Source organism: Fusarium tjaetaba (assembly GCF_013396195.1).
Source record: "Fusarium tjaetaba strain NRRL 66243 chromosome Unknown NRRL66243_c0000026, whole genome shotgun sequence".
In the NCBI taxonomy this organism is placed as follows: Eukaryota; Fungi; Ascomycota; class Sordariomycetes; order Hypocreales; family Nectriaceae; genus Fusarium; species Fusarium tjaetaba.
Genome location: NW_023501222.1, coordinates 271,682 through 284,543, shown reverse-complemented (window position 1 = coordinate 284,543; position 12,862 = coordinate 271,682). Strand labels below are relative to the sequence as shown.

Below are 12,862 nucleotides of genomic sequence, written 5' to 3'. Positions count from 1 at the left end.
AAGAAAGGCAGGCGTCACTGTGGTATTGCGGTTTGGGCGTAGTTGCCAAACCAAAATTTCGAGCACTTGCACCTGCTCTGACATAATTCTTCCACTCACGGAGAAGGAACGATCTGCATAACTCTGCTTCACCTCACGAGCCCTCGACTGAGAAAATTTCTCCTGGACATCTTCAAACGCGCCCTCTTATCACTTTGGTGTTATTCTTCCTCTTGGCCTGCCTTATCATTACCATACATTTACTTGAGAGCATCTCAATTAAGTTGTCGGAATATGCATTACCCCTGGCATCGTCAGGGGGCTCTATCTTTTCTCATGGTATCGTGCGTGTGCGCCCACTGACAAGAACCGTTCGTTGCAGCCAGTCGGATTCAGCTCGGGAATAATTGAACCCTGACACCCGGCAGAATGGAGTCCTCCAGTTCTAGATCAATGATTTATCTAGGGAGAAATGGATGAAGAGGTGAGCAAAATCGACTGACACAACCGGACCGACGCTAATAGTTGACGGCAAAACCCCAGCAATTCAATTCAACTCATCGCGTACCCCCGAAGCCGGAGACCACAGCCTCTCAATCCAGGACAGGGCAGACCTGGAGAAGTGCCTGAAAGTCTGGAGTGTCCCGAAACCGACATTGCAACGTACGGTCTGGGGAAATGGAAGACTCAAGAGGACCTGAGTCCTGAAGATCGGAATCAATGAGCGATTTACAGTTCGGTAAGTGATGAAAATAGCCAACCAGGGACGAAGATATCTGAAACGGCTTTGAAGGCGTCGGTCGAAACCCAACGTGAGATAACATTCATTATGCAGAGCATGCCCTGAGCCAATCACAACTCAATGATAAGAACATGCAAGTTGCTGTCCGTCGGGTGTGTGGCTTTAGTTCGTTGGGTACGGTATTCTTTTTTTGGGGTGGCGTTGGTGACAAGGCTGGGCGTGCTTGAAGAGACACCGACTCGTCGCCGGGCAGCGCTGAGAATGAACCCCAAAAAAGAAGCAGTGGTAATAGAAGGAATTGCACTCCGGCCGAGGTGTTACTGCCCATGGTTGGACAATTTAAACAAAGAAACAGGGTCTTCTAACCAAAAAGAGTATGGCTCGCCTGGGCTCAAGAAACGATTTGGTAACAGATCAGGGACAAACCGGAACCACCGAGGCTGTCGGGCTTCCTTGAGAGTCACAAGCACCAGGCTCTAAGTGGTTCTCAAAATAGCTGGGCCTGGCTCCTAGCTGGAGTATTTTCGGGGCATCCATGGCTCACATCAGAAGGGCTCAGGGCGCAGTTTGGTCCTGGAACTGTTTCTGACGCCTGTGTGCACCTTTGTTACTTGTGTCCTGCAGCATGTGCGAATGTGGGCCAGACCGTACCTTGTTACAAGGATTGCACCTGTCCCACCCAACCCCAGAATCTTTGCCCACGAAAGGCGCGGGCACCATCAGATAGCCTCTACTTGAGAGTGGGAGGGAACTTTGGGGGCTCAATTTCCTGGGGAAGAAGACGGAGGCACGACGGGATGCCTTCTTATCTATGGTTTACGGATACTGAGCTGCTCAGTGACGACTGCATGAAGCTTTTGAATGCAGGATATACAATTGGTCTGAATCGCCAATCTGGCAACACATGGTTTTCACCTTATCTCACCCCCACTATTCCTTATCCGGGTATGCGTACCACATACGCACAACCACACGCGCAATTAACTCTACTTTATTAACGTGTTAATGGGCCATTGTCGCGATAAGAGTTTGGGTCAATTTGTGGTATACTGGGCCGTATTTCCTCAATGGAGTCGAGGCTCCGTAAGCGGAGCAAAGCGGTTTATATCCGCCTGTCTTCAGATAACTAATTGTCAACGAACAGTTTGAGCCGGCACTGAGCCGAATCGACATCTCAATCAGCGACCAAACCTCGCCGGCCCGGTGATGATTAGATACGGAGGCTGATGAAAGCACCGCCTTATGCCGCTGGGGATATCCGTAGAGCGGCTGTGTCAAAAAAGTCTGAGTACCTTGCACATACACCGTCTCCGCCGAAGCCGCCCCGTTATGTCATACTGTTTTCAGCACAATCATGAGACGGCAGTGCCCTGAAAGTCTCGTTACGACAGCGATATTACCCACTGAAAGAGGCACTGTTGTTCTCATTCAGCCGGCTGCGGGGAAGCACTTGCGTGCTGGAGACGGTGGTGCAATTATGGAAAATGCGTTCCACTTGAACGAAGCTACTGACTCCTTCTTGAGTTGTTTTCGACTTGCGTGGCGAGATTCCCTCATAAGGATTATTACACGGGAGTCAGTCGCGGTAGGCATGGACGATGGGGTCTCGTTTATAGCAGCATATGTATACTCATCACGAAGAAAAAGACGATCTCTGTTCAAAACAAGTATCTTCCCTGTGTGTAGTGTCTCGTTAAACTTTATGTATACACACCCTCCACAAAGAGGCCCTACCGAACGCCAATCGAGGATTGTGACGGAATACATTTAACCCCACTCTGAAAGCCGGTAACAGCCACGCCCCTGCATCCGGCCACAGGGAATCCTTATCTTTTGGCGGGCGAGAGCATCAACCTTTCTTTAGAATCCGTAAACATAAAACCCGCGACGCCCCGGCCTCCAAGATTTATTTTTCGGTCATCCTACACATAATCGCTTGATTGTTTGATACATCTGTATCCTTTTCATATTTTCTTGATTTCTCGAATCCGCCTGGTCTTCACGTTAAACCACATTCACAATGGTTTGTACTCATGATGGCAATCTGCTTATCAGCAAACCACTAACATAGTGTTCCATAGGCTGCTCCTATTACCTCAAGGACGGAAACTCTCCAGAAGTTTCTCAAGCTCGATCAGAAGGGCATGATCATGGCTGAATACGTCTGGGTTGATGCCGACGGTGGCACACGATCCAAGTCCCGAGTAAGTCTCAATCTCCCGATCCTGAACCCCGGGACCCACTTCCTCTTCCGATTCAAGATAGTGAAGGTGGCCTCGAATTTGGCATCATTGTCTTGGCCTCAGACGCGCCGTCGCGCCTGCTTTCGTGGGATGATTTGGCCCCGGAGATGGGCCTACCATCCACGTGGCGGAGATGCGTGGAGTACCGATCTGCTGGGTCGATTTGGCCCACGTGTCTGCTGAAGGAAGGAACCAAAAAGGATGGGCGCATGAAGGGAGCAGGATCGAAATCAAATCTGAATATAAGCTTACAAGTCGCAGACTCTGCCTGAGAAGGACTATACCCCCGAGGATCTTCCTGTCTGGAACTTTGATGGTTCTTCAACCAACCAAGCTCCTGGCGAGAACTCCGATGTTTACCTTCGCCCCTGCGCCGTTTACCCCGATCCTTTCCGTGGCTCCCCCAACATTATCGTTCTCGCGGAGTGTTGGAATGCTGATGGCACTCCCAACAAGTTCAACTTCCGCCACGACTGCGTGAAGGTGATGGATCAATATGCTGACGATGAGCCTTGGTTTGGTCTCGAGCAAGAGTACACTCTGCTTGGCAGTGATGACCGACCTTACGGCTGGCCAGCTGGAGGTTTCCCTGCTCCGTATGTTTGTGCCTGGTCTGCTTTTAATACAAAATGACTAATGTCTTTTTAGGCAAGGCGAGTATTACTGTGGTGTTGGTACTGGCAAGGTTGTCCAGCGTGATATCGTCGAAGCTCACTACAAGGCTTGCTTGTGTAAGTCAAACCCTCTGATTGTGCTCTTATCAAGCTGCAGTAACTTGATAATTCCGCAATTCGCCTACCAGCATTGTATCTAACAAGACTCTAGATGCTGGTATCAAAATTTCCGGCACCAACGCTGAGGTCATGCCTGCTCAGTGGGAGTATCAAGTCGGCCCTTGTACTGGTATCGAAAGTAAGTGGATGGAGACCCGCTTGAAAGGGATTCCCCACAAATTCCAAGATCCCAGCTAACCACCAAATCTCATCAGTGGGCGACCAACTTTGGATTTCACGATTTTTCTTACACCGTGTCGCCGAGGAATTCGGCGCAAAGGTTTCTCTGCATCCAAAGCCAATCCAAGGTGAATGGAACGGCGCAGTGAGTTTCCTAGGTTATTTCGTGATTTTCTTGTTGTGATGCTAACATTTTGTCCAGGGTCTTCACTCAAACTTCTCTACCAAGGCTATGCGTGAGGAGGGCGGTATGAAGAAGATTGAGGAGGCACTAAAGAAGCTAGAGCCTCACCACGTTGAGTGTATCGCTGAATATGGCGAGGACAATGACTTGCGCCTGACTGGCCGCCACGAGACTGGTTCTATCGACCAATTCACATGGGGTGTCGCCAACCGCGGCACAAGTATTCGCGTACCCCGTGAAACTGCGGCCAAGGGCTATGGTTACTTCGAGGACCGTCGCCCTGCTTCTAACGCCGACCCCTATCGCGTTACCAAGGTTCTTCTTCAATTTTCCATGGCTTAGAGCGAGTTTTAGAGGTTTAGCATTCTCATGAAATGGTTTACGGCGCGACGGTTTGGGAAACTATTGATTACATAGATAGCATGACAGCTTGTCCTGAAGGACAGTAATGACAAACAATCAGTACAAGACTTCAATATTTAATCTTCGCAGAAAGGCGATGCGAATGGTGAAGGAAATATTGATGCGTCGTTATATTTAAGCTTATTTTCGCACGTGGAACCAGGCACGTGACTACCCGAGTCGATCAACGGCCCGCACCTGATGTATCAAAAGCCCAAACTTGCAAGGAAGGTAGTTTCCACCATCATACGTATTCGATTGTTTAGTGGTGCTTGTAGATCTTGCAGGATTCCAACCATTCCCTCCCCATGACACACTCCAGTTGTAACGGAGCATCAAGAAAATCGGCAGGCTTTAGTTTTGACCATTCTACCTAGTACGTGGATATATGTCCTTCATGTAAAGATTGGGCGTTCAATTAAACTAAGCAAGAGCAACAACAGATAGAAGCGTAAAGCATGAAGGATATCCCAGCTCCGGGTTCCGCAAGACCTATAGCCATCAATGTAAGTGTGCTCTGATTCTGAGCAAGCTAGCTGTAAGGGGAATGAGACTGGGGATGAGAAATGTTCTGAAGTTGGTATCTAAAGAAAGGTCAATAGCCGTTAAATCGCCAGTCTGGGAAAAGAAATGACCAAAAAGTCCAGCGTGAGAGTGGCTAGAACGAAGCATAGCACAAATCTGCGGCTGCTTAGACCAACGCTAAGGAAAACGCAGAAAGTTGAACCGGTCCTCAAGAACAAGAAGACTAAAAAATAACGACGAGCTTTCCATTGCTAAACTAAAACAAAATCTCTAGTTAGAAGTATAAGTTTATAGATATCCAGCCATAGATATATGGCAACTGGCTGGGACAGGATTGACTATCTTTTAGCTATTATAGGCTTCAGATTGACATAGTTTTAGACTGATAACTACTGTTGAGCTTCTCACCCGTGCTGAAACTAGCGCCAAGATATAATGACCCAACCTGTGATAAGGGGAGGTGTTACTCATTACTTGATTGATTCTCCCAGATCTTTAGAACGGTGGTTTTGTGCTCGCCGGACTACTTGGTGTGATTTCGCTCAAAGTAATGGTGAACTTTTACTCCTTGTAACCCCTCTACCAACAATGAACCAATCACCCTAGAGAAGATCAAGAAACATGGGGGAATTTTCTTTCTCTATTAGGAATTCGGATCTGATGTACATGGTGATAACTCTCCCAAAGCCTTCTCTAGTGGATGATTCTTAATTGGATGTTGTGAACGGAGTTTGAGAACAAACGATGATAAAGGAATTGACCCGAATTCGACGACCAGTGAGCTTCGAGACGGACTTGATCTCTTGTATGTGGTGAACCGTTTAATGATAATTCTGATGATGATTTGTTTGTTGCTTGTTTGCCTGGTCTCTTGATGTGAATTTGTTACGGGAAGACGCAGGACTCGTTGTTGCTCTGGGTGCGCAATCTGACAAAATACCGGCTTTTTGTTTGGCAGAAACGAGCCATCATCAACATGTAACTCTTCAGATCAAGCGGATTGGGATCAGTGAGCCATTGTAAAATGATGGCGATGTATCATGCCTGGCAGCCGAGTCTAGGTTCGTATGAAACATAATTCATTCAAAAGGAATTGCTTGCTGATATTCACGTCTTCTGGCATTGTTTCTTTGCCGTTGTTGCGTTGAAGACGACGATTGCTCTGTGGTGGTTGTCTTTTGGCCAATGGCCGAGCAATCGTTTGAGTGTCTGTTTCCTTTCCCGATGCTCTGTATCGGATTTGGTTTCTGAGAGGTGATATGTATGCTTTAGCAGTTCTACGATGATATATCGTATCCTGGAATCTTGCTGCGTAAGGCTCTCCAGACGTACCGATGGGTTGGCCAGTATGTGGATGTATATAGTCGTTGGCGTGTTTCTCGGCAAACCGCAGTCCTTCCGTGTTGACAAATAAAGAAAGCTCATTTTACCGCAGTCTTCCGTTCCGATGCTGATGGTTTTGGCGATCTCGGCGGTCTCAGTGGTTTCGTAATTCGTGATCATCCCTTCTCCGCGTCTGTTTCTCCTACGTTCTTCGGCATCCAAACCGTCCACCGAGAGTCACCTTGTCCCTTATTTCTCACACTTCTCTCGCGATCCCTTACTCCCACTTCACCTCCCGTAATCAACTTGGCACAACACCAACTATGCAATCGCCATTCAGTTCCGCTTCCTCTTCTGACCTGTCCCCAGCTGGTTCCCGCCTATGCCATTATCTTCCCCTTCTCTGCTTAAATCTTTATACTCTCCTATTTCCCCCTTCTTCTCTTCAACTCATGATATCCTTTTCGATTGACATATATTGATTTCGAATGTCGTGTGGGTATGTGGCTAGCTCGTTCGTGAGCTGTTTCATGCCTTTTCTCAGTTTTGTCTTTTATCTGTTTTATGTTTGAGGCCACCGGACGCACAAATAATGCTGAGTAGAAACTTCTCTCGATTAACCCCCAGTACCGCAATCCTGTGTGGTAATGAGCTGTGCCTGGTTTCGTGAAGACCTTCAGCTTGGTTCCTGAATGATATGATTGTGTCTCGGTGTCGCTCTCGTTGGTGTTGGGCTCATGCTTCGTCTCGGTGGGTCGTCGAGCTTGGAATTCTTCTCCTAGGGTTTAACGTCATCGATCTTGTGTTCATTTTCGCCTGGTTCTTGGGGTGGCGTCATTTGCTATTCGTCTTATCTCGTTTCCAGTTGTGCTTCTACTCCTCAATCTTGTTCGCCGCCTTGCGCTTTGTTCGTGTCCATATTCGACGTGTTTTTGACTTGAAATTGATCTCGGGTAATGCTCATGTCTTAAGCTGTGCTCATGTCTCCTTTCCAACTCGTGGTTCTCTCGAGTGTGCCTTTCGGTTTGCTTCCATCTCTTGATTGGAGTTTCTATTTGGTCCCGCAGTTGTATATTGCTGTATGGCTGGCTATCATATACTTGCTTATCGCATAGTTAGCTGCCGTTTCTGTACCCCTTTCCACCCTGAAATTGGTGTGATATTGCTTTCGGCTAATCTTGCATATATTTTCTGTCGAGTCATGTGCTTTTCTTGTTGTATTGTATTCTGCACGAATCAGTTTTATGTATCTTTATTGCTGTATCTTTATTGCTGTATCGTTGTTGCCGTGTCGTTGTTGCAGTATCCTTGTTGTTGCATCTTGGTTATTGTATCTTGGGTCGTAGTCTGGTAGTGTTTCCGCCGCCTATCCTCCACCTTAGCAAGACTTCTGTGAAACCAGGCTCTAGAAATGTGGTGATAGTCCTAATCTTTGTGATGCGTGTAATTTGTGGTAGACTGCTTGACTCGTATCATAGACTTTGACTGATCCTCTGGGGTTCTAGCACCCTTTGCTTTTATCCGACCCAGCACCAACCCTGGGAGTAGATACCGCTATGTATTGTTAAGCGTTTGGTTTGAGAAGTGTTATAGGCCCCTTTTCTGAGTAATTGTTGGCTATCAATACATCGACAATTGAGGGTGGGGGTTGTGGCAGAGCGGTTGTCGCGGTCAGCATGTTTGTCAACATAGGTAGGTAGCAACAGAAAACAATGGCTGTTTTGCTTTCCGTTGTGATATATTGAAACGCTAGAAAGTCCACGAGATCGTCTCTGTCAAAGAGAAGAATAAGCCGAAGAACGGCATGCTTGCCGAAGGCATAGTTCATATGCAGTCGCAGTAAATGTGTCGATGTTGCCAAGCGGGACTATTAATCTGTATGGATGGGTCTATCGATGGCCATTCTGTACGATTGAGGATCTTATGGGACTGATAGTTGTTCCATCTTTGTTGATGTCTTACGAGTCTCGAGGCTGATGTGCCTATTATTAGGATGGCCAGTAAGGTTCTCGGTATTGGCCGCATTACTGACAGATGCCTTAATAAGAACGTCGTAGCATAGACGACACAGCAGCCCTGGCCCATCCGTGAAATTAACGGGACCTTCCGGGCTGACCCAACCCTGACTGAAGTTCGTTTCGCCGATGATGATGATGTTGATGGTGATGACAAGCGATGGTACTGTTCGTGGCGATTGATCTTCATATTCGGTGTGTCCACAAGGTGCAGCCTGGTTCGGTATGGCGAACAGGCTCAGAAGGAGCGGGGTTCTGTTTCGGGGTTGGGTTTGGAAGAGTGGTGATAAGGTGTGTTGCGGAGTCATGCCTTGCCTCGAGGCACTTGACGCCCGTGACACTGCGCACAAGCCGTTTCAAGATTTTATTTTGTTGGAACTCATAGTCCCTGCCTCCTAAACCCGAGATGCGCCGAACTACCATTCTGTAATTTGTTTTTGCTTTCTTTCTTTGAAGTATATCTCGTCAGAATGCGCAGAGTTGTTCCGTAAAGTTGCTGTGCAGGATGGTTTTTTAAGAGGGCGGTTTTGTCGAAGGACGGCATATTTTATCGCAAAAAGCTTTATCGCGGTTTTGTGTCGCATCTTGGGCGCTTACACAATCCTCATGTGAATTGAAAGTGAGAATATCTGACAGCAATAACTGCCTCTTCCAGCTTGGCCAGTGGCCGCACCGAACTGCTTCTCCATGTCAGCCGGTGACGGGAAGCCCAGACAGCAATAGCCGCCCCCTCAAGAAAGACAAGTGGCTTCACCCAAAGTCCTTCTCACTAACTAGACGGGCCTTTTGAAACCCTATCAGCTGATGGTCCGAGTCGAAACCTTTGCCCACCCTGTTTCTTTTGGAACTGGACACTACACAACCATTGTCCATTTTCTTCACGGCAGAAGTTGCTTATCAAGACAACCTCTACAAACACATTGCCGTGTCAACGGTGACACGAAGAGCCCCAGTGCGTAGTTTGAGGAGTTATGCTCGCACAAGCTGCACTGTCGAAAGACCCGGACGCTGGATCTGAAGCCCTGATGAACAGGCAGAGCTCTGTTCAATGCCATAGGCTGATGTATGAACGGCCCCTGAGAATGGAGCCGTTTCTGGATAACTGCCACAAGTCTTTTCGTTGGTAGTCCATAGCTAGACTCCGGCGAAATCGAGCCTGTTACTAACATAATAACAGTTTCTATCAACATTGCCCGATCAGCCATGTGACCATCTCGGGGCAAAGTTGCGACCACTCGAGGATTAACCTCAAGTTTGTTTTCAACCACAGTTCGGTAGAGTCTAGGCACAGTCGCCGAAACCCTCTGAGCATTATCTTCAAGCTCGGGAATCGATCGCCTCATCTCCCGACGATGTTGATCGAAACGAAGGGACATTCCTTGATACCCATCTTCACGAGGCTTGGCAATACTCTGGCCAGCGTAGGACGCGACCGTGTTATTGTCTATAGCCTCTCGACTTCCTGACTGGGGATGAACCCCACGTCTGGCATGGCATACGAAAACGTATACACCAGGATTGTTGCAGCTGTCAACCAAGTCATCGAGCCTGGGCTCTGGAAGACTTAACAAGAGCACCATGTCTAGACTATCGGCCGATAGAATTTGACGTACAGCTGGAAACACGAAATTGAAAACTATATCGGTAAGCCTCCCAGCTTCAGCATTTCGAAACCAGCTCCAAGCATGGAACGTGAAAGGGCTCCTTGCGGAGCTCCATTCCGTTTCGTCACGGGCGAACTGACACAGCAGATCACACATATACTCTATTATAGAAAGGCCGCTCTGCGGGCGCTATGTGACTAATCTCTTCTACGAGACCCTGAGATTGGCTCTCTCTTACTGCAGCTGCAGTAGGATTGCCCTGTTGGGTGAAAATTTCATCAAGGAGAAACTCCAGCCCACCTTCTTCCACATCTTCCACATACATGTCGATGCGGTCCTTATCCATTATAAGAGAATCTGTGTCGATTGACTCGACGCCCAGATTTGACTCACCCACACCCATAACTGGTGCTTCGGAATCGCCACCATCAAGTGCTTTCGCAGATTTTGGCACAGCCTGGTCTAGCAGGCGCTGGATGTCTGTCTCAGAGAGACTACCCAAGTCGGAATTAAGGAACTTTTCGACCACATTTTCACCGGCCTTCTGTCCATCATCCTCATCAGCAACTGGAGCATGCCCAAGGGGTTGGCTTTCCAGCTGCTGAAAATCGACCTCAGTGAGGTCTTCAACATCGAGGTCTGAGAACTCGTCGACCTCGTTTGCACGGGCCTCCGGTCCGTCATCCTCAACAACTGGAGCCCGCGATAAAGCTGGGCCTACCAGTTTCTCGATGTCTGCCTCTAGGAGGCCGTCAAGATCAGAGTCAGGGAACTCGTCGATCTCGTTCTCTCCCCATACATTGCTAGGCAATGGGGTCATCATTGAAACACTGTCCGCAGACAGGTTTCCATCGTTTTGACGACCCGCAGGAAGTCGGTTTGCACTCACACTGCCCGCAGGCAGGTGCTCATGCCTTACACTTACACTGCCCGCAGGCAAGTGCTCGTGACCCTGTTCACCCAAACTGCCCGCAGACAAGTGTTGAGCGTTACAGTCCGCAGACTGTCTTGCAACACCACGGCCAGCAGACCAGTGATGCGCGCCATAAGTTGGAACATTGCTAGACAATGATCCCAGAACCTCACGGCCCTCAGAAAGACGCTGAGCGCCCCCAGATCCCCTATTAAAAAGCGGTAGATCTGGTTCCTCGTCCTGGTGGACCCTGCGAGACTGTTAGTACTGATGGTGTATAAGTGTGTGGGAGGTGCATGGGAGGTTCATGGGAAAGAGCAAGGGGTATATATGGCTTATGGTTCAACATATGGTATGGCATTGACTGATGCCAGGCGCTTCCGTGTAGGGGGGATATAACTTACGCCTACATTGTGTTAGTGGAAGGTGAACATCACAGGGGAGGGATCGAAGGTACCTTGGACTTCTTCCTGACTAGATTGTTAGTCGAGGAAGTCTGTCCTCGCTTGCCATCGCGGCGAGCCGCTCCAGCCTTGTAGCTCTCGCTACCCTCCGAGACAGGTGTCTCGCCGCTGTTGGTGTTGTTGGGCGCCATCTTGACGCCGGGGGGGATTGGTATTGTTTTTTTTTTTCTTAAAAAAACAGGGGGAAGCCGTTGAGTTGTGAATAGTGGCATGGGATGAAAGGACAGGAACTTGGTGTTGTGGCACTTTTCTTTTACCCCATCTCGGACTGTCGAGGCAGGTTCGCTCAGTCGAGGAAGGCACACCCAGTTTGGGAAGGAACGATAGGGGAAGGAGCACATCGCCTGTTGAACTCCTACATACGGCACGACAGTTCAGAGACATGATTATTAAAACTGGTTAAATGTAGATAGTTATTTCTTAAATGTAAATAATTATTTCTTAATACTATATTTGACTTCGTTTGGGTATTTTATGACGGCTGCATAGGGGAAAAGGGTTGGGCGCTATGTGTGTTTCAATATTTCCAGATGAGCAGAAAGATTCATTGCAAGACCAGACACTTCACCTAAATATTCCCGGTTTCTGATAACACGCAGAGAATCGATGCAATTCGTAGACCAGTTTTTCCAGTCGTCAATCAAGCAAGTTCTTTCACCACAACGGACCTGAGTTACAGTATAACCATTCCGAGACATTCCTCAATATTGCTGCAAAATGAATCATCTTATGAATTATAGGTGCACTGCAATATTCCAGGTCCTGTTGAATTGACTGGTCGTTAGCATCCCGAAAGCCTTCCGGGTTGACGGACTGCTACGAGGCGATAGATGGCCCTTCACTCATGTTGAGACACGACTTGCAAACATTCGTGGCTATTTCAGTTGACCTCCGAGTACTACCCAATCAGTAGAACTTAGAACTTATGGCATACGATTGTTGGGCGATGATTGAGGCACTTTAAACCTTGCACGTCTATTGAATAGCTATCAGAGCTGTTTCCCCTAAGGCGAAATCCTACTGTATGCTTACTGTCGTCATATAATAAAAGCATACCGCGATACAAGTATAACTGCTTCTCAAAAACTTGCTCCGAGTCAGCTGTTCTGTAATGTGTGCTCCTGATATGATGTAGATCGATCTGATAACCTCAGGCTTGTCAAGACTGTCATAGTGACCTGTCCTGACGCTACTTATGATATGTATCATGTATTTGTTCAAGGAGGGGAACCCTTAGCTTTAAGCAGTGCTGATGTTACATAGATTCTTTATTATTAGCATACTTCTGATAGTGGCATTGGTTCTCGGGATATTTTAAGGTCTATAATCACGGCACTGGCTACTTCCGCTTACCATCAACTCGATACGTAATACATGAATATATCCGCCATTTACAAACGACTGACTTTAAAGTAGTTACCGAGTTTATGATGCTCCTTTGCGGGTAATGAATTCTTGAAACATCATGGAAATTCATATCTACTGATGCTCCAGATGACACTCGTGCGATAGACA

At 47.8% G+C, this 12,862-nt stretch overlaps 2 protein-coding genes across 2 annotated transcripts; one reads left to right on the top strand and one right to left on the bottom strand.

Moving 5' to 3' along the window:
- Positions 1-2,741: 2,741 nt before the first annotated feature.
- Positions 2,742-4,443, top strand: FTJAE_1442 (glutamine synthetase; the record flags this gene model as incomplete). The annotated part of the gene is made up of 7 exons (XM_037347532.1): positions 2,742-2,744; positions 2,803-2,925; positions 3,226-3,560; positions 3,613-3,695; positions 3,790-3,876; positions 3,932-4,062; positions 4,120-4,443. 7 exons carry the CDS (start codon positions 2,742-2,744, stop codon positions 4,441-4,443), a joined length of 1,086 nt encoding a protein of 361 aa, XP_037211527.1.
- A 4,892-nt stretch (positions 4,444-9,335) lies between these two features.
- On the bottom strand, positions 9,336-11,478 carry FTJAE_1441 (uncharacterized protein; the record flags this gene model as incomplete). The annotated part of the gene is made up of 4 exons (XM_037347531.1): positions 9,336-9,468; positions 9,534-10,105; positions 10,209-11,133; positions 11,348-11,478. 4 exons carry the CDS (start codon positions 11,476-11,478, stop codon positions 9,336-9,338), a joined length of 1,761 nt encoding a protein of 586 aa, XP_037211526.1.
- Between the last annotated feature and the right edge of the window lie 1,384 nt (positions 11,479-12,862).